Source organism: Neolamprologus brichardi, chromosome 12 (assembly GCF_056152115.1).
Source record: "Neolamprologus brichardi isolate AB-2024 chromosome 12, ASM5615211v1, whole genome shotgun sequence".
Lineage (NCBI taxonomy): Eukaryota > Metazoa > Chordata > Actinopteri > Cichliformes > Cichlidae > Neolamprologus > Neolamprologus brichardi.
The window spans coordinates 33,536,389-33,561,770 of NC_142115.1; the positions used below are offsets into that span (position 1 = coordinate 33,536,389).

The following is a 25,382-nucleotide window of genomic DNA, read 5'->3' on the forward strand; positions in this document are numbered from 1 at the left end:
GCTTTTACCTGAAGTTAAACTGTGTAAGAGTTGAAAAACAGCTTACATACAAATAAATACTCTCTATTGAAAAGATTATTTCCTCAGTCGTTGGATTTAACAGACCAATAGCTGGGGACTATTTTCAGTGACAGATTAATCTACATTTGGTGCTTCAGTGGTTTTTTGTGACAGCAGGATGGTGTGCGGGGCTAGGCCTACGTGTGCTACAATGTTTGCATTCATGCTAATGAAAGAACAAGTCACCGAGGTCAACAGTGAGATATCTAACTATTTTAGGAACAACAGTGGAGCTCTGTGGGACAGAGAGAGCAAGCTTTGATACACTCACATAATACTTGCTGGTTTTGGTCTGACATTAGCTTTAATATCCACACAACCAGACTTATCGTACCGCCTCTGTTCGCACTGGTGTGGTGCATTTAAACAAATGAAATCTGTGTCGATTTTTGTCGATTCTTGTTTATGCTTTGACAGCAGATATGTTAAGTAGCTACTTACCTAGCTATTCAGCAAATAAAAGGAGCAGTTTTTGAAATTAGTCCCTTGGTGTGTTTCGGTGATGCATTCACCTTTTTGCTTTAGCGTTGCAGAATTTCCATCATCGCTGCCCTGACGTTTGGTCTAAAAGCCATTTATCAGTTTAACACTGACAGCAAAGTGCTGAAATAATTGAATGTGTTTCAAATCGTTTAAATCAGCGGTGCTGCTTTCCTAAACGTCGGTGCTGACGCTGTGGGTGACTACTTCCTTCATGGTGACCTGGCGGATGAGGTTCAGCTTCTGGTAGAAGCTGGCCAAGTCCATGGGCAACTCCATGTCCTGCTGCTGCACAGTCCTGTAGCTGATCCTGCGACCGCCATTGCACAGCCTCTCTGGGTGCTGCAGGTAGAAGGGCAGTGAGCAGCGGGCGCAGGAAGGGCAGAAGGCATGCGAGCGATAGCACCTGCGTGGCGGCGGAGGCGAGTAGCTGACGGGGCCGTTGGCTTCAGTGAGGAAAGTGGGAGGGTACGTCTCGGGCTCGTCACTGTATTGCTCTGGCGTCGGAGGCGTAGGAGGAGCCGACAGAGCCAGGGGGCGAGATGGCGACATGGTGGCGAGCTCGGGTTCCTCCTCTTCCCCCTTCTCAGACTCCTCCCTCTTACAGCAGTAATACTGGACCAGGTGAGAGTCAAACATTTAAAAAGACAAATGGTTAACCAAAGGAGAAAAGAAGGAGCACTTTCAAAACAAATGTCTTGATGCATTCTCAATCATCCAGGTAAGTAAATCTCCAAAAGTTGATTCTGTTCATCTGGACAAAACGCTACGTCCAGATGAACAGAATCAACTTTTGGAGAGTTTCAAATCATGTTTCAACCAATCGGATCCGTGTTAACTATAAGTATAAACCACAGTAATTATAGGGCGTGAAAAAACAAGCTGGTTTGTGTAACTTTGAAAGATAGCGAGCGAGTGTAGTGAGCTAGTTGGCTTGTCTTTGTCTGAATCTTAACATTTTCATGAAAGCAATGAACCGTCTATCTATGACCACCTACTGGTAACGTGGAAGAAATCAGGTGTAAACAGAATCACAAAGATGAAGAACAAACTACCACCTGAGGAGCTTTCAAAGCTAGGAAGTAGCTAGCGTATACTTGGCGTTTCTGTGAGAGCATGAAAGGCACTTGCAGACCATCACTTTCAAATGATATTTGGCAGGTGATTACAAAAAGCATCCATCACTCCTACAACTACAGTTGCAACCTTACATGCTAACTGCTAGGACTCACTCAGGAAGAAAACATGTGGATGTGAGTTTGTGAAAGTCTCAGAAAAAAGTCCCATTCGGTTTTAAAGGTCTTACAGTTGAGGATTATTTCAACATGAGTTATTTGTTATTAGTGAGTATGCTCTGTCTCAGCAGGTTGTGTTGCACTATTTGGATGTCAGCTGTAGATTTCTAAAAAAAAAAGCAAGATTGTTACACAAATCCAGTCTGGCTAAAAGTAAACACAGAAATGTTCCACTTGGACTGCTTTGATAATTAGGAAAACTGTCTGGGGCAGCAAATTACTCCCAGCTTTTTGCACTGCACACATCATGTGTGAACATTTGTTAAGTTTCTTGTTTTCACGAATACGGTGCTGAGGTGCATTTTGCATTCTGTTAAACTTTAGATGTGTAATGAACAGTGAGACAATCATACCTGCAACCTACATAAACACAGCACAGCGACGATCGTCAGTAAGATGACTGTAGCCAAAATTCCTCCTGCGATGACCACTGTCCCGGCTGACATCCGAAATCCTCTCCATCAACACCCTGCAATCAAAGCAACGAGTCAGAGTTTATTTTTTGGTTCGAGTAGTTTAAAGGACTTCACACATGACTGAGAAACCAGGAATTATTCATCCGGACAGCCATTTTTGGCAGTTTATTTTTGTTTGGGGTGCAAACCCAGATCAGTGATTGAACCTGGTTAAATGGTGAAACATGGAAGCAGCATATGTATGATTGCTTTAAAGGAAACTCAATCAAAATCCAGATGGAGAGAAGGTCTTAAGTTTAAAATTATTTTAAACTTTTCTCAGAAGAGAAGGGAAAAGGGAGAAGGAGACCACAGAGGGAATATTAGCAGGGTTTTCCTGACTCACACTGGGATTTGGCTGGTGACTGACCTGCGTAAGGACAATTAGTCAGCATAAGAGCAATGAGTCTGCAATGAGTCTGCAATGAGTCTGCAATGAGTCTTTGTTATCTTATTTGACAGAAATCTGTGGATTTTTTCAATTCTCTGTAAACAGGAATGTTTGTTATGGTCGAGTAACTGAAACCCTGATTAAAATAACTCATTTAAAAACTTAAACTTATTACAACGCTGGCAGTTTCCCTTTGGCTTTGCCCAAAAGCTCTTTTGGGAGAAAGTGAGGGTTTCTATGCAGGAGACGCTTATTAGAGAAGAGATTGGGCTGGAAATGGAGCAAGAGAAAGAAGGAGAGAGAGAGGCACAGGTCAGCCAGGAGGTGCAAAAGAACAGATGGAAAGAAGATAATGAGAGGAGGGGAAAGAAGCAGGGTGAAGGATACACAAAGATGAAGAAGGTCAGAGAAAAAGAAGGTAATGAGGAAAATCATGTTATGGGGAGAAAGCATAGTGACGGGGAAGGAAAATTAAAAGAGATGATGATGATATATAAGGAGAAAAGGGATGCAGATGGTGGGTGGGGAGGCTGTAGGAAAGATAATGATGTTGCTGTTACATTTTTACAACTATACTTTATGGCTCTGCCGTGAAGCTCTAAAATGTTTGAACTCTTGCCAGCAGCCATTACAGAAAATACCGCTTATTGATTCTTATACTTCATTTTTGTCAGTAATCTAATTGGTCAGAAAATGTAGTCACAGTAAGCCAAGTGCAAAGCCGGCCAACAATCGAGAGGTCCAAGGAAGAAAATGCATTTCCCACTTGATCCAGACTTTAAGGAGAGCTCAGTTTAACCTGGCAGACCATAATCAAGCATCCTCGAGACATTTTAATCTGGATTTTCCACTGAAACAGCTCTTCTCAGAGTTTTCACATTGGCATTGAAATCACGTAAGAAATATTGTCAAGTGGAGTTCCACTGTGTCACACTCCGAAGTGGACATTTAGTCATACCTTTCATCGTGTCTGGATTATTAAAGAACAATAATCAGGAGGTGTACAAATGTATACGTTTCTAATAGAAATTTCTCCAAAAGTTGATTCTGTTCATCTGGACGTAGCGTTTTGTGGGAATGAGAATGAGAATTTGCATAATTATGATTAAGGAACTGGCCTCCCAACCAATTGTTCCTTCAGTGGGCTGGTTTCAGTCATTATGCAAATGTATGTTTATAAGATTGGAAACCTGCAGTCAGCTGAGACTGAAGAAGTCACTTGGATGAGTGACGAAACGTTTCTCCACAAAACGCTACGTCCAGATGAACAGAGTCAACTTTTGTAGATTTACTTTCCTGGATGATTGAGAATGCATCAAAACTAATAGAAATTGTATAATTTCTTTGTGTTCAGGTCAACTGGGCTTCTCAGGCACGTTGTGAAGGTTAAAAAAAATCTAAACAAGCCTCACTTGTCAGTATTTTACAGGCTAACTGTCCATTAAACATTTGGCGCCTGTTACTTGAAGGCATTCAGCTAAATGCACTTAAAACAACCTGAGAATTAAACAATAAAGCAGCCATTGGCGCACAAACATACACTAAACTGTTTTCAGATTAGAAATTGGAAAAAGGTTATACCTAATCTAGTTTGTCTCCTTCAAACTATACAAGAGAAAAACAGAAACATTATATCATTACATTGTATCATTTGCTTTTCATTCATATTTAATATATATATGGTCCCAAAGCAGAATTACATGTGTATTAGTGAACTGAAAGAAAAATTAAAACACTATTGAGTCACTAGCAAATGTTCGTCAACCATTTAATTCGTCAACAGAAGGAAATCTGACAAGTTCCCCTTGCAGGCAACTGAATGACAGCAGTCAGTCAGTCCAATGTTGCATCATGACTTTGAGTAATGTAACTAACATAAAGCTAAAATCTTAATACATTTCAAATTCTCTGAAACTGTCCAAAGCTTCATCAGTGAGAAAAAACTTCCTCATTGGTGGATCCTGAATATGAGTCTTTAATCATCGTCCATTGCTCAGCAGTTCGAGTTTGTTTTTTGCAGCAAGTACTTTGAGTACTCAACAAAGTGGAAATGATGCTAGTCTGGTACTGGACTGTTTACCATAAGTGTTAGGCGACTGATTAATAAAGTGCTAGACTTTAACACATCAAAACTGGTGAACATGCTGTTTGTGCCTCACAAAAAGCCTCATAATTGTCAGGCAATTGGATTAAAAGTACAATTATTTTTTTTACCACAGGTACAAGCTAGCATACAGCTTGCATACGCAGGAGTCTCGAACTCCCGTCCTCAGGGGCCAGTGTCCTGAGACTGTTGCAACACACCTGAATACAATTAGTAGGTCATTAGCAAGACTTGACTGCGTGCAGTCAAGAACTTGACTGCACGCAGAAGTGCCAACCCCTAACCCTACTCAAGTAAATTTCAGTAAATGTGTGTGTTTGGAAAAATGTACTTCTAAAAGTACTTTTAGTGCACCATGTTTGTCATTTTCTTTGGGTGTCTACAGGGATTGTGCCACATTTAAAGCCAACCTGATGCAGGTTTTTGGAGAACCACAGGTTTTCCCTTCATCACCAGAGAGTGGAGGTAATCCACCTAGAAGCTACCAGATGTCATAAATGTTCTGTGGAGCTGTATGATTGCATGATACTGGACAAACAGGAGAAACATACAAATACAAAGGTACTTTCTAGAATTAAAAATAAATAAATGCAAACTTTGGTTTAGAAAACTAGGATGTGACAAGTCTGCTTTATGGATCTTTTTAGAGCACTTTTTGGTATGAAAATAATTTAAGGAGCTAAAAGTTGAGCAGTTCCCAGTAAATAATAAATATTATTATATACTGAATATATAATAATATAATATTCATTATGTTTGACCTACTTACATGCACGTTTCTTCTGATAAAAGCCTGTCACAGCCACTTAAACCAAAATTAAAAACCCTATGGATCATCATTTATAGCAACCAAACACTAATGCATGAATTAAACTCTCTCTATTACTTGCACATCACAGAAAAGCACGACCACAGGTCTACTTGACCACACTTTCATGCTACACGCATTTTGTCACCGTAATCCATCTGAACTCTCAGCATCATTTTCATATGATCTGTAATCTGTAAAGGCTGCAGGCTGAAGATGACAGCATGTCAGCGTGCTGTGATACGATCAAAGTCGGACACGTTTGAACTTGAAGCCACTCAGAAATTTTATACAACACACTCTGAGCTGATGAGCTGCCTCATCAGCAGGCTGAGGATCAACTCATCACTGGCTATTGCGTTGGGTTTCCATAGTGACGGTACCCTGTCACCCCTGAGGGCTGGAGAGTCATTTACACCCACACAGCCAGTCAGCATTATACACAAATGACCAAACACAACACACACACTCAAAGGTCAACAGCCATCAGTCCACCCTTCAGTGCTTGCTGAGCGCTTCACTCCAACTAAGCACAACAAATCTTCTTCATTAGACTTAAAAATGAAAATAAATCTGATAGGTTAACCCAGCTTTCATAAATATTTATTGTCAGGAAATGGGCTGCAGAAGTGCACGTTCTAGAAAAGCACAATAACATCCTAAAACCTTTTTCCTGCACTTCTTGATTTTAGAAAATTCTTTACACGAGTTTATTTGTAATGGAAAGGCTGATGTTTTATCACCAAACTGATCTTATTGCATTTCTCTTCATTGGTGATGGAGGCTCACATTGTGAAGCAGGTAAAGGAAAAACAGAAAGTTTCACTCGTATGTCAAAAATACTTTAAAACAGATTCTTTTAGATGTTTCTTACTGTCGACAGAACCAATTAAAAAACAAAAAGCAAAAGTTAAACTTACGATAATAACAATTATCGTCAGTTTATCCAACATCTGTGGCTTCTTCGACAGAGCCGTAATTTGTTGAGTAACTGGCTTGTGTTAAAGAGGGCAGGAAGGTGGAAAAGGTGCTGAAAAATGCACTAATGCAGTGCTAGTTATGTTATAAAGAGACCGTTCTATTAAACCTGGTTTTCTCCTTCAACCCTTTCAGTTAGTTTCCACTCAAATTCTATCACAGTGTGTGATTCAAATGCACAAACATCATATAAAGTCTGAGCCAGAAAATTATGAAAATATACCCAGTTTTTTAACCATTTGATTAGATTACATTCAGACGATTAAAACTTTTGTTATCAAGGAAATGTTTAGAGCTTCTAAAGTAAATTTGTAGTTAAATGTATGATTTTAACTAGGAAAAGAGTTCAGAGGCTAAATGAATGAATCTGATTTCTCATCTTTTCATACAAAAGAACTGAGTAGGATCATGAATCTAACATGTCTTTATAAAACATAAGTAATGACTGACTTTCTGTTTGTAGAATGTGGAGATAATCCAGTAAATACAGTGAAGTTAATGATCTAATTATTACCCAGCATTAGAATAATTATTGTAGGGTCTACCTTACCATATAAAGCGCCTTTATGGGAATGCTGTTGTGATTTGGTGCTCTATAAATAATACTGAATTGAACTGAATTGAATTGAATTATTTTGCGTACAAGCTGCGTTCAACGCACATCAGGTTCTCTTCATTAAACACTCTTTCATTCCGTCCGTTCATCATCTGAGCTGCGTTTGCAGATTCTTATGTTCTAAATAAAAATACAAAGTTATCCACAAATTCGGAGGAAAAAAAAACTAATTAAGACCCTACAATTGGTAATGATTTTTTCATGCGCCCACAGTGGGAAGCGTTTTTTGGAGACCTGATAAGAGGAAGAAAACGCGTGGCTAGATGGTGTTTGATATATTAACGCGCGTGACAGGCGATGTGTGCATTAAGTGGTGATCTTACCCATCACATTAGTATTTGGATGGTCTCATGGCGTTAACCGCACCTCCGCTTCAGAATGTCCCGTTTTGTGACCAGAGGTGACGGGAAAGCAAAGTCGCGTTTAAGCTGGATGTTACCCAATCTGTAACTCTGTGAGTTTATCTGTATTTACATCCGCGCGCTGGTGTGAGCCATGACAACCATTAGTAGAAATCTGTGTTTCAGTTAGAGAAAGACGAATCTTCAAATATTTTCTGTAATTTCACAGCCTGTGTTTCTCTCCAGGTTTGAGGTTTGAGACGCATATGCGTAAAAACGCAATTCTGAAAAACAATATAGCTTTTTCATCGAGGAGCTGTCTTCTCACACTTTCTTCTTTTACTTTTTCATGACTGGCTGTGTTGCAAGTTGGAGGTACAAAAGCGCTCATGAGCTGAAAAATCCCGAAATCTGATTGGAAATATTCCCAGTGCGAGTTTGAGGTCCCCAGATTTTCTCTTGGCTTTGGTCCCAACAAAATCTTCAAAAAGCGGCTGATCCCAAGGACGAGAGAGGAGGAGAAAGGGTCGGGTCCGCTTCTAAGTAACTGCAGGTGTATGCTGTGCACACTGGATCCGGTCTCATCCTGTCTGTGTAGCAGCACATATTTCCGATGCTGACCCGAGAGAGGACGCGACGTGCGTCACAGCAGCGCGCTGCAGAAACAGGTAAAATCCAGGTAGATTCGGGGGGGGGGGGAATAGAAAGAATTGTAATAATCTTTTTTCCCTCTTCTTAGAATACGTTGAACATTTTCCAGTATATGAAAATATTCGACACTAAATTACCTTTGTAAAAAAAAAAATTATTCTAAACTCACTAATTTTTGTAACATATATAAAACTGTGTGAAATACACAATTATATATACATATAATTATATATAATTATAGGATACTGAGAATGTTTTTTTCAATTTTAAAGCCAGCAGCTTAAAGCTTAAAAGTCACCAGTTATCTTAAATGAAAACATGTGAACAGATCTGAACTGTGAAGGTGTTTTACCCTAAATTATGTTAATTTTTTGTGTTAGTTAACAGCATAAACTCTCCGTTTTATCACCCACTGGTCTCTTGACTTTTCTGGACTTGGTTTTCTGGAAACGGAAGCCATATTTAAAGAGGGCGGAAAGCTAATTAATTAGCTAACACAAGCTTTGCTAGCAGGCTGCATCTGCGCAACTGAAGCTGAGGTGAAGTCTAACAGATGTTTACAGCTGTCTTAGTCAGATTACATCTGTCACTTAAAGCAATCAGGTCCCTACTAAAGCTAAACTTTGGCTCTTAATACAAATTTCTTTGTTAAATGTAGAAAAAAGTGTACAGTTGTTAATAAGGGATAACTTGGCTATGAGACAACTAAAAACAAAAAGAATAGTGTCAGTTTTGTTTTTTATGTCTTATGTTTCTTCTTTAACAGCTAGAAATTGAATACATTAATGTCTGTATCAAATCTAATTCCCTTAGTTTGCTCTTCATATTCGCTCTTCAAGGGACAAAACACCTACATTAGAGCTGAACGTGTTCGTCTTATGTGATCTTGTGTCCAAGGAATTTTTATGGAGCTACAATTTCACAAAAACTGACAGTTGTTTAGTTTATGTTGCAGAAAAAGTTTGTTTTCTCATCTGAAAGTGATTCTAATGTCCATAAAACTTTCACACCTTTTTTGTGTTTAAACAGGCAACATAATTATAAAATTTGACTTACCATAGAGAACAATTTAAATTTGTTGACTGAACAGTTTTTTGTTTTTATTTTTAAAATGACCCAACAGGATTAAATTTCCTCCAAAATAGATATAGATAAACAATTCCATACTTTCTGACTTTTCTAAAGATATATCAAACATATATTTGTATTCAGTCAGCAAGGAAGCAACAAAGCTCAGATTTGGAATATGTCTTTGTTCCAAATAAATATAAGTTTTTGTTTCCTCTGCGTTACTCTTTGTTCGCAGTCTGCCACAGTCTCTTTTTCCCGTCCTACACTTGGAGCGGCACCGAGAAGAGACGAGTTTAAGGGCTTTATAGAAAGAAAAGATTTTATTGCGTGAATTATTTAGAGGATAAAGCAGGCTGAGATTCCACTGTATTGTACAGACACGAGCGTGTAATATTAATGGAGTTGAGATGTTAGAGGTTATTTTTCGTCTTTGCTCCTGCGGTCTTGCAGTGCTTCTTTCTTTCAGCATGCAGCCGCTCCCTGAGGAAGCCTCTGCTCCGAGCAGCAAAAAGTGAAGATTTTCGGGTCAAAGCTGGAACAGTGACAGCACAGTGACAAACTGTGTCTTTTATTAGGCTGTTTCAGGCCAGAGAGCAGATGTTGAGTTTAAAGTTGTAAATTGCTTATAGACTTTTATACACCAAAATAGGCTCCGATCATGCTCGTATGCTTCTTAAAATCATGCTTCTAACTCATTAGTGGGGGGTGTTGTTTATTTTTTAAGGAATATTGCAAAACATTGTTATTATTTTTCGCCATAGAGCTAACATTTCAGCGTATAAACTAATTCAAGGCCTCATTTAGTGTTCTTGCCTCGCTGCTGAGAGATAAAGATCCAGTTTTACTTACATGTTTCACGTTAGACAGACGGGGTGATGTTGGCATAAGGTGCAGGTTTGTGCCCCACTGATACCTTTATGTTTTGGAATTTGCAGATTTTGTTAATTTAGTTTTTACTGTCTATGACATTTGGTTTAATTTGGTTTAAGCACTAAAACCTATTCAGGAAAAGATTTTAGTGCACACTTCTTACTAACAGTAACACTGCTTGCTAACAAATCAATTGGGAGTGACAGATGTCTCTAACTAATGACCCAGTGTGTAAATGGACCTCACCAGAGGCACTAAGGTACTAATACGACACAGATGGAGAGTCCTCATATTTGTTTCTCACAGCTGGAGCCCTCAGTTAAATCTCACTGAGTTGACTTAATTGTCAAGCGCTGACATAAAAAAGGCAGCTTCAGATTTTGTTATGTTAACCACAAAACTGATAAGAAAAATATTTTACAGTCTACAGCTGAGCAAACTCAGATTCATTGTGTAGAGAGCGGACGGGGCATTGCTGACTTCAACTGAGGATATAGTCGGGTGGTGGAATGAACACTGAGGATCTCCTGACTCCCACTGGCACTGTGGAGTCAGGAGATGAGGGGGATGACACACCCACCACTGGAGGTCAGGTTATTCATATAGCTCAACTCCACAGCCAATGAGATTCACCTTAAATTTGATGTTTCTACAGGAACATTACAGGATCAGGAAAAAGATTTTCGATGAAGTTCCAAAATTGTATCTACTTACAACATAAGGAAACTTTAAAGTGGTCCGAATTTGTTTGTTTGTTAGTGGCACTGGGGTCACAGCTGAGTTAGTTGCTTCCATTTTGACTACATTAAACTGTGAACATGACGCTATTTAAACCTCAGTGAAAGGACGGACACATGACTCCACACTCAAACGCTGCCTCTCTCCATCCTCTTCCTCTCACTGGCCGTTTAATGGCATCGCTCAATAAGACAAACAGGCTTTCGGTGTAAGTCGTCCACTTTGATGTGGAGATCCACATTGATCTCCACTTCGGGGCGACGGATCAGCTTACAGCAGGTGCACCTGCCAAGGTCAGGTAACAGACACGGAAGCACTGACGAGGCGAAGTCCAGTACAGATGAGGAATTCAGTGGGTCGAACAGTAACGTCAGAATAACCAGCAACTGAAAATCGGTTTCCATTATCAAAATTAAAGGTGTGGATTTCTCAGCCTGGAAAAGCCAGTCTGCAATTTATATACATGTACACAGTATGTCCAGCTCAATCTCATTTATATGGCAATAATCTAGCAATAACTAAACCTATAATGTTAGAGAGAAAACCCTTTTAACAGGAGAGACCTCTGTAAGAACCAGGCTCTGGGAAGGACAGGGGCGGGTTTGGCAATAAAGGGAAAGAGAAGAGAAAAAGGAGCATAAAGAGACCAAAGACAAAACAAAAACTAGAGGAAAGAAAACCAAATAATTTATGACACACATGTAAATATATGAAAAGAGGGGAATAGAGGAACTTCCCTGGCAGTCTCAACCTATTTATGCACCCATATGGGATAGTTCAGTAAGAACCAGGCTAACTGTAAGCTACACAAGAAAGGAAATTCTGACCCCAAACTGGAAGCCGGTTCACAGGAGAGGAGTCTGATAACTGAAGTCTCTGCCTCGCTTTCTAATTTTAGAAACTCTAGGCACCACATGTAAGTCTGCAGTCTCAGACCAAAATGTCCTTTTGGAATAGTATGATGTGATGAGTACTTTAAAATGTGACAGGGCTTAAACATTCAGCACTTTGTATGTGCAAAGGAGGATTTGAAATTATTTTCTTCATTTAACAGGGACACAAAGAAGAGAATTTGCTCCTTTACAAAGCTGATAACAACAACAACAAGTAGTTAATAAGCGGATAAAAAAGTATCACCAGTTCAGTGCCTCTGTTAAGAAAATGTAAGGTGCAGTTGTTAAATGATGACCTAAACTGTGAAAAACTGAGTATCACACAGCATTTATATTAACCAACTGTACGGGGATGAAGTGTGTTGTGTTTTTAATTTTGTTTTTTAAAAGAGCAAAGAAAAAGTAATATTTTTTCATAATTAAAATGATAACAGAGCCCTGTTGAAGTTTGAAAATGGGCTAAAATAAAGTCATCTGTGTCTGTGTGTGTCTTCGTACTCTTCATCGTCTAAGCAGGCGAGTATCTGTCCTCCAGGACATGTTCCACTCCAGTTCAGGCGCTGCAGAATACTTGATGTGACACGGCGTCATGATACCCACCAGATGCCTTCAGTCCTCCTCTGTATCTCTCACATTCTGCTTCGCTCTGACTGATCTGAGCTCTTGTTTTTTCAGTCGGAGCGTCATCCAGAACATGGCTCCTGACTTAGCGAGCTAAGGGTTGACAGGATGTTTCCATCTCCCTCTGGATCCCCACACAAAATCTGTTTACAGCTGACGCAGCAGCACAACAAGCTGCAAGATCAGAGCCTGAAACACGCATCAGTGCTTTCTGTGGAAGATTTAAGTCTTACTCCTTATTACAGCGGTCCCCAACCCCCGGGCCTCGGACCGGTACCGGGCCGTGAGTCGTTTGGTACCGGGCCGCGAGAGTTGAGGCTCAGGTGTGAAATTTATAGTTTTCAGGGTTTTTATCGGTTTTCAGTGTTATTTTTTTATTGTTTACTCGGTTTTCCTGGGTCTTTTCACGTGTGTTATGAATAAAATTTTCTTTTTTTCGGTACCGGTACTAGTTTTATTTTGTTATATTTATCCACGACACCTTAAAGGCCGGTCAATGAAAATATTGTCGGGCATAAACCGGTCCGTGGCGCACAAAAGGTTGGGGACCGCTGCCTTATTATATACAATTTTTTTTTTTTTTTTTTTACTTCAGTTGCTTTTCTACATACTGTTCTCTCATCACAAACATAATTTGCTCTTGAAACAGCAATTAAATCCTCGCCAACCCCCAAATTCTTAGTAAGGTCTCCATACTTCAATGTACAGCCTTTGCTAACTTGCTTAGGGTTTTCTGGCAAAATCAGACTTATTTTTAATATGTCTGCTTGGATTGTAGCGTAAGAAACTGATGTGCTGTTCTTGAACTCGCTTCCACTTTTGTTTAAGTTTTTTGCATTTTTTTGCAACAACTGCAGAGCGATATATAAATCGATACAAATAATTTACACTCAAAATCAACACTTGCACCTTTTTTGACAGTCAAATGTTTCTTTTTGGGGGTGATACCGCTCATAACGAGTTGCTTGCTTAACCCTTTAAGACCTACCATAGAACCAAGTCCGCCAGAGCTTATATTATATTTTTACATGCTGTAGTGCCATTTTTGGGAGCATTTCAAGTTGCTATACATCAATACAACCATTACAGCCTAGATTTTAATAATATGTCTGCATTAAGTGCATAGTAATTACATAAATTGCAAAAAAGTGCAATAAACTACAAAAAAATGAAAATCGTTTTGGTTTTTTTAACATATATTTCTAGTTAGAGAAATTTAAGAGGCTTATCCCTCAAAACTGTAAATACAAAAAAGTTGCACAAAATAGTTTCCCACCACAGGAAATTTATTTTGAGTGTCTTCATAGTTTTATTTTTGAAATACACCAATTTTTATATACTGCAGGAAAAACGAAAATAAATATTATACTGCAAATTTGCAAAAAAGCAGCATGTGCATCAAAATAAACTATTTCCAGCAGTGCAATATGAGTCCTAAGCATCCCAGAAACGACACAGGAAGTCATAACTTTTAAAAACACCAGTTTGGCTCATGAGGCCCTGATGGTAAAAAACTACATTTCTGCAAAATGACGTCACTTCCGGTTTTGGGCAGGTAATGGTGGACATGCGATAGTTCGCGCTGACGTCTAATCCAACATAGGAAGTGTTATGAACAGCTGATCGGATCGGCAAAGCGTGTTTCTGGAATATTATGTTTTTGTTGCTGCAAGTGCTTTTTATGCAGTTTTTGCAAAGCTATATGTGGAAGGAAACTGTGACCGAGGACAAGCTGATGGCATAAGATGTAAGTACAACTCCTCCGGTTTCATATGCAAAAACAATTATTGCGCTAGCTTACGTGGCTGCAGTGCTACCGGGATTTAAAAATAGTTACGCAAAACGGAGCGTGCTGCTCCGACAGGTTTTAAAGGGTTAAGGCTCTTTCTGCTAAATCCTATAAAGTCTGTTGTTCATCTGATGTGACATTTTCACTTGCCACAGAAATTCTGAAGAAAGCTTTTATTTCTTAAGATTAAACTCAAAATTTCAGTCAGTTTATTCAACAAGTCCAACAAACGCAAACACATTTGTCAGTTAGCTGTGCAGAAGGATCAGCATACAGCATGCAAGCCGTTTTCTTTCCAAATAACTGTTTCACATTCGCTTCAATCAAACACCACAACAGACAGTAGAAACAAATAGATATAGATAGAGTGTTGAGACTCCTCGGTGCATTGGATTGGCATAACACAGACATCTTTGTGGCCGTCGTCAGCCGGGACAGATCCTCATTAAAACTGCTTTTTGGCAGAGATGACTCTTCTCTCTTCTGGCATTCAGTTACAGTTAAATCTGCTCTGACAAACTGGCCTGCAGGTTCAGATTGTGTCAGCACTGCCCTCCGTCCCAGCAAATCACGGTGGTTAAAGTCATGTTGGATTCCTCAGAAAAAGGATTGCATTCAGCTCTGAGAAAACATGGAAAAATATCTTTTAAATGGAAAATGTAGCTTAGTGAGTTCCCTGTTAGGTTATGCAAGCAATGCACCTACAGCACGTCATTATAAATGTGCACTCCTTTTTTTTAATAAGGCATATAATAGATTTAATAGAAGCAAAATCACTCCTAATAGTCTAACACTTTAGACACAACCACCAAAAAAGGGCAAACAAGTCTGCTTCCCACTTTAAAAAAACATTAAATGTCCAAAATATCAGTTTTTTCACTCTTGGCTGGAAGCAGTGCTTAAACAATGGAAAAAACACAAACTTTGTCCAAAAACCTCTCATGTTTAACTGTTTCCCACTTTTTCTTTGGTCATTTTAGCCTTTTTGGCCAGGGTGAAGGGAGTATCTGCCATCAAACAAGAAGACAGCTGCATGTAGCTATGATGATGTTTGCTAGTTCACCTTACATGCATTAATTTAATAACGTGTTTAGCCTACTCAACGTAAATTACACACGAACAACATTAAGCTACTCACGCAGAGAAGAACGGCTGCTGCTGCCATCATCATCCTCATCATTTCTGCTACACTGGCAGGGCTAGGGGCCAGGACGCTACTCTTCGGGTTTTTGGGGGATGTTGCTAACTCCGGGTCGATAACAGGCACCACACCTGCAGTAGATGTGCTCGGTGTGAGGTCTCGCAGCAAGCTATCAAATACGGTGCATTTCTCGGCTTTTAACAAAATGCTATACGTCGCCTGGTGTTTCATCAGATTCGAGGTGTTACCTCCTTTGCACAGTATCACCTTAAAGTACTTGTTGCAGGCTGCGGAGTTTGCATCATTTGCTGTGAAGTACAGCCAGACTTTGACCGTTTCACCTTGGGCGTTTTTAATCTGTAGCTCTGCTCTAAAAGAACGTACGTACCTGGGCCCGCCTACTATCCTCGGAAACGTAAAATGATTGGCTAGAATCCAAAGTGCATGACATCTCAGGAAAAAAAAGCACCGAAATAAAGCACCGAAATGTGCGCTGCTTTTCGGTCTGGTTACTACCGTTTATGTCAGATACCGGTACCATGATGGCACCGGATACCGGTACCCATCCCTACTCATGAACACGTCACGTGTTTGTCTGCTGGCACAGAAATGCACAGTGTGTCTCAGTTCTGGTACAGATGCTCTCACACAGAGAACATAAGTACAAGAATCTCAATTTCGAAAATGTAGTTTTGTCTTAATTAGAACATGACAAAATGTGCACGCATTAAAAATGTTTGCAAAGTTTGCTTGCAGCTGTCATGCTAACTACTGAATTTTGTTAGCAATTTGCAATTTTCACACATTTACAAAATTATTTTACTGTAAAATAACTATTACAGTGTGATACAAAACTAGAAGAAAAATGTAGCAGTTCTTAATAGTGTGAAAGTGTGAACATACATGAGTTAAGACAGAAAATTAGAAGGGCAGACAAGAATAGAAAACAGGAAGTGAAGGATTTGAAAAGAGGGAACACAGGTTTGTACAAAATAAAGCAACAACACTATCAGAAAATTTACAAAAACAAGAAGAACTGTAATCTCAAAGTAAAGCCTGAAAACATGCGCTTCATATTTGGACTTTTCTTTGCATTTCAACATGAAATCGAGAGCTGCTGCAGACACCTGATCCTGATGACTTTCATTTGAACGTCTACATTCAGTGTGCGCATCAGAGCAGTTTGCCTCCACCGATTTGGCTCGTGAGCTTACAGGTGTCTATTGTTCTGCCTGTTATTTAGTCTAAGGAATCCACTGTGAGAAAAACAGGCACCTACGACCTCTGTAAAGGGAAGGCAGGGAGGGAGCTTTTGGCACCTGGCAGCCTTATTATCATTTCATCAGCTCAGAGGTTGTCTTTGAAAGGACAGACTCCTGGATGGCTACCTGCTGTGGTGTGAAGGCCCTCGGTGCTGTGGTGAGCTGGATTTCCTTAAAGCAATGGGTATGTTAGTACTACATTAACCCTCCCAGCCTTTCCCATGAAACCCCAATGTTTATAGGGTATATAGAGTTATCCTCATGTTACAGCTCATGATGTCAGGCTGCTGCTCTGCGCCGTCTCCCTGCGTCATCAGTCAGCTTGGATCCATTCAAATGGCCCTCAGATCCTGAAGAGTGCACAAACAGACCCTCACCTTCAGACAAAACAGAGGAAAGAACCCGTGTTCCTCCTGTCGTCATGAGCTTCTGTTCTTACCTCGGGGATTTGTTTCCAGCGGTTAAATGAGTGTAATTAGATTTTTTTTAAAGGATCAATAAACCAACCTCAGCTGCTGACTTACAGGTTTTTGGCTGACAGGTCAAGCTTTAGAAAATGTGATTTTTTTTTCGTCTTTGACATTAATGATGTCAGTTGACTCTCTCAGTGGGATATTACTAAAGCTACAGCACTGAGAAATACAAATTAATTTCCATAATGTTATACATTTGGCTAGTGGCTCATATTTTTAACACTTTGATTTAATAATGTAATATTATAAGATTTTACGTGCGATACTAAATCCCTGTAATTACCCAACAAAACAGCAAGTTTCAAGAAAGGATGTAATAATTCTGTCTGAGCAACTTATGTACAAGTGTATAAGTTAATGTTTGATTTAATTATTGTGCAGTCTGTGAAGTCTCAAAGAAATCAAAGGAGTAAATAAATTATTGGAGTGGGTTAATGAACGGGCTCAGCATAAGTAAAATAATTACTACTCTATAAAAAGTCTCAGTTACGATGTTTGTGACACTATATCTGTACAGAGCTCAAACAAGAGGGCAGAGGAAAGACTCAGCGAGGACTTCTCCACTACCAATCTCTGCCTTAAATCATCAACTTCCAGACCTGAATACAATAATAATAATAATAATAATAATAATAATAATAATAATAATAATATTAATAATTTTAAAAAAGTAGATAAAGTAATAGCCAATACTTTATTGGCTAGTGCCAAAAACTGAAATTCCTCTAATGACCACTTCAGTTTGGATCCAAAAGTCACATCCTATAGACTCCTGTGTTAACGTGCCCAGCCTGGTACAAAGACTTGTCTCCTCTGAGTGGGGAGATTTTTTTCTAAATCATCCATCTAGATACTAAAGTTAGCGGTGTGGCTTCTTTAACTGACAGGCGTCTCTGCACAGGCAGCTAGGCCTTATCTACACTAATTAGAGTCAATCAACTGGACCTCTACCGTGTGTGTGTGTGCGTGTGTGTGTGTGTGTGTGTGTGTGTGTGTGTGTGCTGTTGGTGCCTTTTAAGGCTTTTTAATGGAATTTTCTGCTTGTTATGTCTCACTGTGCAGAAACAGCCTGTCAAAGAAATTTGTGCTTCAGTTTTGATAAGTGAAATTCTAGTATTTTATTAGTCTGTTAATCAACACTAATTAGCAAATGTTTGTGCTCGTATGTCTGGCCTATAAAGACACAGGTTCCAACCAAGGTTGCTAGTGTTAGCTAATCACACCATCTAATTCTCATTCATGGCAGTGGCAAAAAAAGCTGAGTCATCAAAATCAGAATCTTTGATGCTGTCTGTGGTTAAAATGTCAGGTTTTACACCAGAAACAAACATGTCTATGGTTTAATACAGATCATGCATTTGACTTTTAGAACGTTTTTATAGTGATATGTGACTATATTAATTGCATACTTACATTACTGTGTGGTATAGGCATAATAAATGTGCTAATGTTATCCTTAAGTTTATCCTTTTGAACTTAGCACTAATTAATCAGTATCTGTGTCTTTGCGTTTGGGTTGTGAATTTTATGGAAAAGAAATAAGCTGTTTTTTGCACACAAAGACCTAAAAATAATTAGACACAAAGAAGACGCTAAATAAATGAAACAAATGGCTTCAGTTCAGTTTTTAAATCTGCTTCTTAACTCTTATGGTTTTCTCCACAGCTGGAAACCTCAGCTGGATGACACTACAGCGTAAAGTATAGCTCACATTCTAAATTGTCTCACAAGATAGCAAAAGTATTAAGATCATATTTTTTTCTTCTAAGTTCACCAATTTGAGCACAAAGTAAAAGCTAACATCAGAGAACCCATAAGTGCTCTTGTATGTATTTTTGCGAGTCCACAATTTGGTAACAAAGTTAGATTTGAAACATTTCAACAATGACACTAAGTAGCAGAGTTCTCACTGAAAATCATTCGGTAGTTGGAGACATTTTTGCATGAAACATAAAGTAGGACAAAGAAAAAATCTCTAAAAAACATAGTGATGATTTGAACACTGTTACTGGGTCAGAAAGGTAACATATTTGTTTGTAGTAACACAGAAGTGTACGGTCTAAAGTCATCCCACATGTGCCATCTGGTTGCAGAGACACCTCCTTATCCTCCCCCTGCAGTGGCCAGCAGAGAACCAACAGTATTATTAATAATGAAACACAAAGATTTCTACTTGATGGTTTGGCCACTCTGTGATGCTCCGACCACACTTTTAGAAAAATGAAAAAGGCTTTTTCAAAGAATATTTCAACTCATCTCCAGTGAAGCGCGCCGAGAGCATCTCTGTTTTGAGGAAGCTTTTATGGCGTGTGGAGCCTAAGAGCGCCTGCCCGTCCCCATCTTCCTGCACCGTCTCAGGCTTTTCTGTCCCACTAACACAGCAGAAGACGGTTCAAACATTCAGATGTCAGAGGCTGCAATGATTAAATGTTCAGCTCTAGAAAAAATTCTTAATTTTTCTTAGAGAAAAATGATGTAAGGATGAACCAGATGAATTGTTAGTGGAGTAGAAAGAGCTTTGCTCTGAAACAGTTCATCTTCAGATAAAAAAAAACATCTAACAATTTACTGTTCCTGAAAGAGCTGATGGATATTGATGCTCTGGTAGCAAAACTATTACTATGGGAGAGTCACAATAATGTTGATGTAATAAATATAGTGTAATAACATAATAATAATAATAATAATTTCACCTTCAGATGTAATAGGAAGGTTTTATTGCACTCCATAGGCATTAATGTGGATGTTGGTCCCCCCCTTTGCAGCTGCAGTGGCCAAGGCTTTGTGAGGTCAGAAACCGATGTTGGGCAAGAAGGTCTTGCCAGTCGCCTCCTGCTTCATCTCAAAGGTGTTTGACGAGGTGTCGTGCTATTATGGTTAGTTTGCACAATGGGCTACAGTCATGCTGGAGCAGAAAAGGCCCTTTCCCAAACTGTTCGCACAAAACTGAAAGCTGTCAGGTTAGGGCTGTGTGCAGGAAGGAGTGGTGGTAAGGAGGACCCAAAGTGCAGACGCTCGGAGGCAAAAGTGTATTTCAAAACTCAGTTTTTATTGCTGGCAAACGTAACAAAAATCCAAAAAACACAGGGGGAGCAATCAGGGAATGGGTAACAGGAGGGAAACACAGCTGGGGCAAATCAGGCCTAACGAGACAAAGGAAGCAAAACCAGACGCATATACATGAGACACGGACTTTCAAAGTAAAACAGGAAACATAACACAGACTGAACTAAAGACACAGACTCACATGCAGGCACTGCAACAGAGGGAATAGAGACATGGGACCAGGGCAGACAGACACTGACTGGACACGGGGATATAGCAACTAAGGATACACAGAGACGCGAACTTGACAAGGGGATACAGCTGACAGGGGAGACAGAGCAACTAGAGAAGACAGAGACATAAACCATAAGACAGAACTAGGGCTGGGCTATATCATACTGTTCACAATAATACCGGTGTAATTTTGGGCAACGATAGGAAAATGAAATATCGCGATAGAATATGGGTAACACGCGCAGTGCCTTTGTTTACATACGCACATGGCGGCGACGCAGAATGAGAAGAGCGAAAGTGGATCGTTAAATGAAACGGATGAACCAGAACTGGTTTGTAAAAATGCTGCAACTTCAGTGGTGTGCAACTGGTTTGGCTTTCGTCCGTCAGATACACAACAAAGCACTATTTTTGGTAGAACATGCTAGCGGGCCATCGTTATTGCCGTGTTGTTTGGAAAATACGGCACACTTAAAATCAATCCTTTGATTTTTCTGAAAATCGACAGTGCCCCTTATAATCCCGTGTGCCTTATGTATGAATTCTGGTTGTGTTTACTGACCTCGAAACGATTTTATGTCGTACACGCCGCTGGAAAATCTGTCACATGTTTTAGTGATGGATTGTTGGAGCATTACGGCTATCGTAGGCGGAGCCTCGCGGAGTGATACGTACTGTGCTTCAACATAATATTACCGTATTGTGTGTGTATAACCTCTTTTTAAGTTTTGTGGATATTATACATGGTTATGCTGAGGATACGTCGGCCAATTTCCACTGGAAATGCCTTTTGGTTAAACTGTCAGCGAGGAATTTGCATTTGCACTGTTATATTTTTATATAACTTTAATGCACATAAAAAACAGCTCCTTGTTTAAGTGAAAATACATTGATGGGGCTTTTTGCACTAATAAAGTTGTGGAGTTGTAAAGTATTTTGTCTAGTGTCAGTTATATTGTCCGTTATATCGTTATCGCAAATTTTCTATTGTATATCATGATAAATATTTTTGGTCATATCGCCCTGCTCTAGACAGAACTCAGAGAAACCAAAGACTAGAAATGATAAATAATATAATAAACTCAAAAACCCTGGGTCAACGACCCAGGCATCCTAACAAAAGCAGAGTTTTCATCCATCAGTCTGCCTGATAGAGAAGATCATTCATCACTTCACAGAACATATATGAACTGCATGAGTCCAGCATGAGTCCTCACTCCACGCAGTCAGCTTCTCTGCTAGCTGTGACAGTGTTCTTTAAAACTCTAAAATTTGTTACATTTCCTCCATTTGTATTATTTCTGGCTTCTTTTATCTATACAGAATGTGTAAAGCCAGACGACAGTGTGATTGTTTATCTCAAACAACACCAACAAACAAATAAAGGAGAAACTGAAAGGTCCGAAATAATTGTCAATATCTGTAAAAGATTTTAGGTGTTACCTGCTGACAGACGGGTTGAAGAAGGAAGCTTATTGTACTGTATGAATTATGACAAAGCTGGAAAAGTCTTTCATAAATAAATGAAGGTTAAAAACTTTGTCACACTAAAGGTCATGTGATTAAGATATGCAGATTAGGTCCAGGTGAAAAAACAAGCGTGTGTGTGTGTGTGTGTGTGTGTGTGTGTGTGTGTGTGTGTGTGTGTGTGTGTGTGTGTGCGTGTGAGAGAGAGAGAGATCACTTTAATAAACCATGCATAAAAGGTGGAGATTGCATAAAAATAAAGGTCGAAGAAACAACTGGCACTTTCTGAGTTCATACGCTTTCATTAGCAACGCTCTGTTACACGTGAATAGAACTTTAAAGTGACCTCCAACTTTAAAGAAAAACATCTATTACATTCAAATCATGACAGAGTGTGAAACTGAGCCACGCCTGCAGCTTTGATAAAAACTGCTCCTTGGAAATATGTTCAGGTACACAAACCTGACCAAGCTTAAAACTCTGTTTTCACCGTCACATGTATTTATTCTCTCATGAATCTTGACTAAACATTTCTCACCCACTTCGTCCTGTCACATTGAGATTTTACCCACAGGGAGCCGTTCTCTCTCCTAACCGGCCTTTCTGGAACTCAAACCAGCGACTGTACGATCTACCCTGAGGTTACCTGGTGAGTCAGATTTAGACAAAGCAGCCAGAAAGTTACGTTTTACCTTTCCTCCAAAGACATCAAGTCTCAGCTCCCAACTGTCACCCTGAATGTATTCCAGTAAGTTAATGAATATTCGTTGGCACTTAAATTAGCATATTTTCCGGGGAATTAGCATAGCCAGTGACATAAATGTCAGCAGGAGGGGAACAGCTGAATCAGAGGGCATGCAGGGAGAGAGAGGGCAGATCGGCCCCCTGGGGGGACAGCAGGTCAGCATTCATTACGTTCACGAGCTGGACAAGATGCAGGAAGGCCTGACAAAGTGGTGGCAGCAAAGGAGATCGTTCACAATACTAACATTAAAGTCCAGGAACAGCCTGTTTAGAGGCAGGTAAAACCTCGCTGATTGTCTCACTTCCTGTCAGTGGGTGGAGCCAATAGATCACAAGATTCCTGAAATACTAGAAAGAGTTTAATGAGACTCGTGTGATAATGCTACGTTATCTTAATATTACTGGCATGAGTGAAATTTATTTGCAGTATTCAGTATCAGGCCTTGGTTGTCATAATTATCCTTGATGGCTTTTTAACAGTAGCAGCTTTATATATTTAAATTAAATCTACAGATAAACAGGACAGGAATTCAATATTTTCAAAAGCCAATTCATGCCAGTGACTATTCTGGTTCTGATGAAAGGACCAGTTACAGCTCATCTATTTTGATTTGATTGATTGTGTTTGACGAAGATTTAAAGCCAGGGTGTGACACTTTTCAGCTGTGTTATCGGTGACTTTTGAACTTTTTTTAATTGGATTATCTGTCAGTCAGATTTGTTAAATTTACATTTTAACTTAAAACTCTGAGTTTTTCCAAATATGGTAACCTTTGGCTCTATAGGAAGAACCCAAAGCAACTGGGTTGTGTCTATGACTTTTTATATATATACACTGATCCTGATAAAATCCAGAAGCTGGAACAATCAAGCTGTTTTATGATAGTGCTGATGTTGTTTACTTAATCTTACCACTCCAGATGTTTTCCTCTCCTCTGTTCAGCTTGGAAGTTGGTAAAGTTGTGCTTCTTCCTGCTTCCTATGTTCCTCAAATTTAACTTGTACTTTGTCATCTCTGACTTCTCTGACTGGGAAAATCCTCTTTCACTAGCTGGGCCCACGTGCTCATTTTAGGTTTGGCAGTATTTTTAGTAGATAAAGGCGAATGGCTTAAACAAGAATTGAGCTGTGGTTTGGGGAAGGCCTCAAAGGGGACTGGCAGATCCCCCATGGACGAATGAGAAGTGAAGAAGTGAAAGAACTGAAATAAGGGGAGTGAGGGTGGGGCACGAAAACAAGAACAGCTTGTAGAACTGGGGGGTCATATATAGATAAGACCCGGAAGGGGCGTGTTTGGAGGTGTAGTCCCGCTCCTGAAATCCAGATAATTTATCTCCACCTACATAAAGAGACACAGCCAGAAAATTACCCCTAGAAAGGTTTTTCCTCTGTGTTGAATAAAATCAAAGGGCAGAAGACAGAAAGGTGCATCCTTATATTGGAGATAAAGCATCTGAATTTCGGGAGTGGGACCACGCCTCCAAACGCTCTCCTTTCAGTTCTCATCTATACATATTCCCCCAGTTCTACAAGCTGTTTGTTCTTGTTTACGAGCCCCACCCTCCCTCCCATTTTTCAATTTATTTTCTTCAATTCTCATTAGTCCATGTGGGGTCTGCCAGGCCCAGGAGCCTCCACCAGTCCCCTTCTAGGCCTTCCCCAAACCGCAGCTCAATTCATGTCCAAACGATTCACCTTTATCTACTACAATGCTCTCAAACCTAAAATTAGGATGTGGGCCCAGTGAGTGAATCACAGTATATATGCCACATATAATATAGCATAATGCATAATTGCAGTTTGTCTACAAATACCCCCCCTGCTGCAAGTAAGATGAATCTCTGCATTTTAAATGATGAACACAGCAGCTTCGCTAATCACATTTCTTAAGCAGAACTTTCGGATTGATCTTGTGATTGGAGGAACTGTAGAAATTTGACTTCAACTTAAGCAGCAACTTCTGTAAAATTCAGTGTTAATTAGGATTAGTGGGAATTATTTTGTTTTTGAATGCTTCATTTTATTTTGGTGATACCAACAAAAGGTCAAACATTCAGATTCTTTCTTTTCTTTTCTTTTTTAATTAACTGCAAGTCTGTTTTCCACACTGAGATAATAGCAGAAAAAATAGAAATGCTGCTTTACTACCTTGTGTTTCCTTGATTCAAATTTTCTTTTTGAGACAAAATGCTACTTAATTGATCCATCCATCAATGTCCTTCCACTTATCAGGTGAGCATCTAATACTCTCAATTCCACTCTAATCTTTTCTATAGTTTTTATATTGCCCTGGTTGCCCTCCTACTGTTTCCACCAGCCTGATATATCAGCCTAAACTATTCCTGTACTTAAGTTTTAAGCACTGGAACTTTCCTGTGTGAGACCGGCTGAGAAAATACTGATATGACTAAACTATTTTGTTTGACATGGATGCATACATAGAGCCTGAGGATATACTCCTGTTAGTACATATCAACTTAATATGACTCTTACTCTCCCAGGACAATAATGTAGAGCAGACACAGAGCCAACATGAGCCTATCAGACTGTGGACACGCTGTATCTTGAATAATTAGGGCAAAAATAATGAATGCAGTACTGTTAAACAAAGATGACCAGGTTAAGGTTATTTTATTATGCACTTTTACAGCGCTCCTGCTTTAGTTAGTGCCACCATCTTAACGCCATACATCATAGCAGGTCTCACTAGTGTCTTTTAAAACTTCTCTTTCACTCTCGCTGCTATCCATCTGTCACAAATCACCCCTGACACTCATCTCTACCCACTCCACACTGCCAGCATTCCTCTTCTCCTCATTGTGCATCGTCTCATTTACACACATTTATTCTGTTGT

At 39.5% G+C, this 25,382-nt stretch overlaps 1 protein-coding gene across 1 annotated transcript in view; it reads right to left on the reverse strand.

Moving 5' to 3' along the window:
- Positions 1–714: 714 nt before the first annotated feature.
- Positions 715–25,382, reverse strand: part of fam163b (family with sequence similarity 163 member B) — a 32,528-nt gene continuing 7,860 nt past the window's right edge. Inside the window, exons 2-3 of the mRNA XM_087848786.1 lie at positions 2,189–2,304; positions 715–1,155 (exon numbers count right to left, since the gene is read on the reverse strand). Coding sequence (XP_087704912.1) covers positions 715–1,155; positions 2,189–2,281 — 534 coding nt within the window. The 5' untranslated portion in view covers positions 2,282–2,304. The remainder of the gene's footprint in view (positions 1,156–2,188; positions 2,305–25,382) is intronic.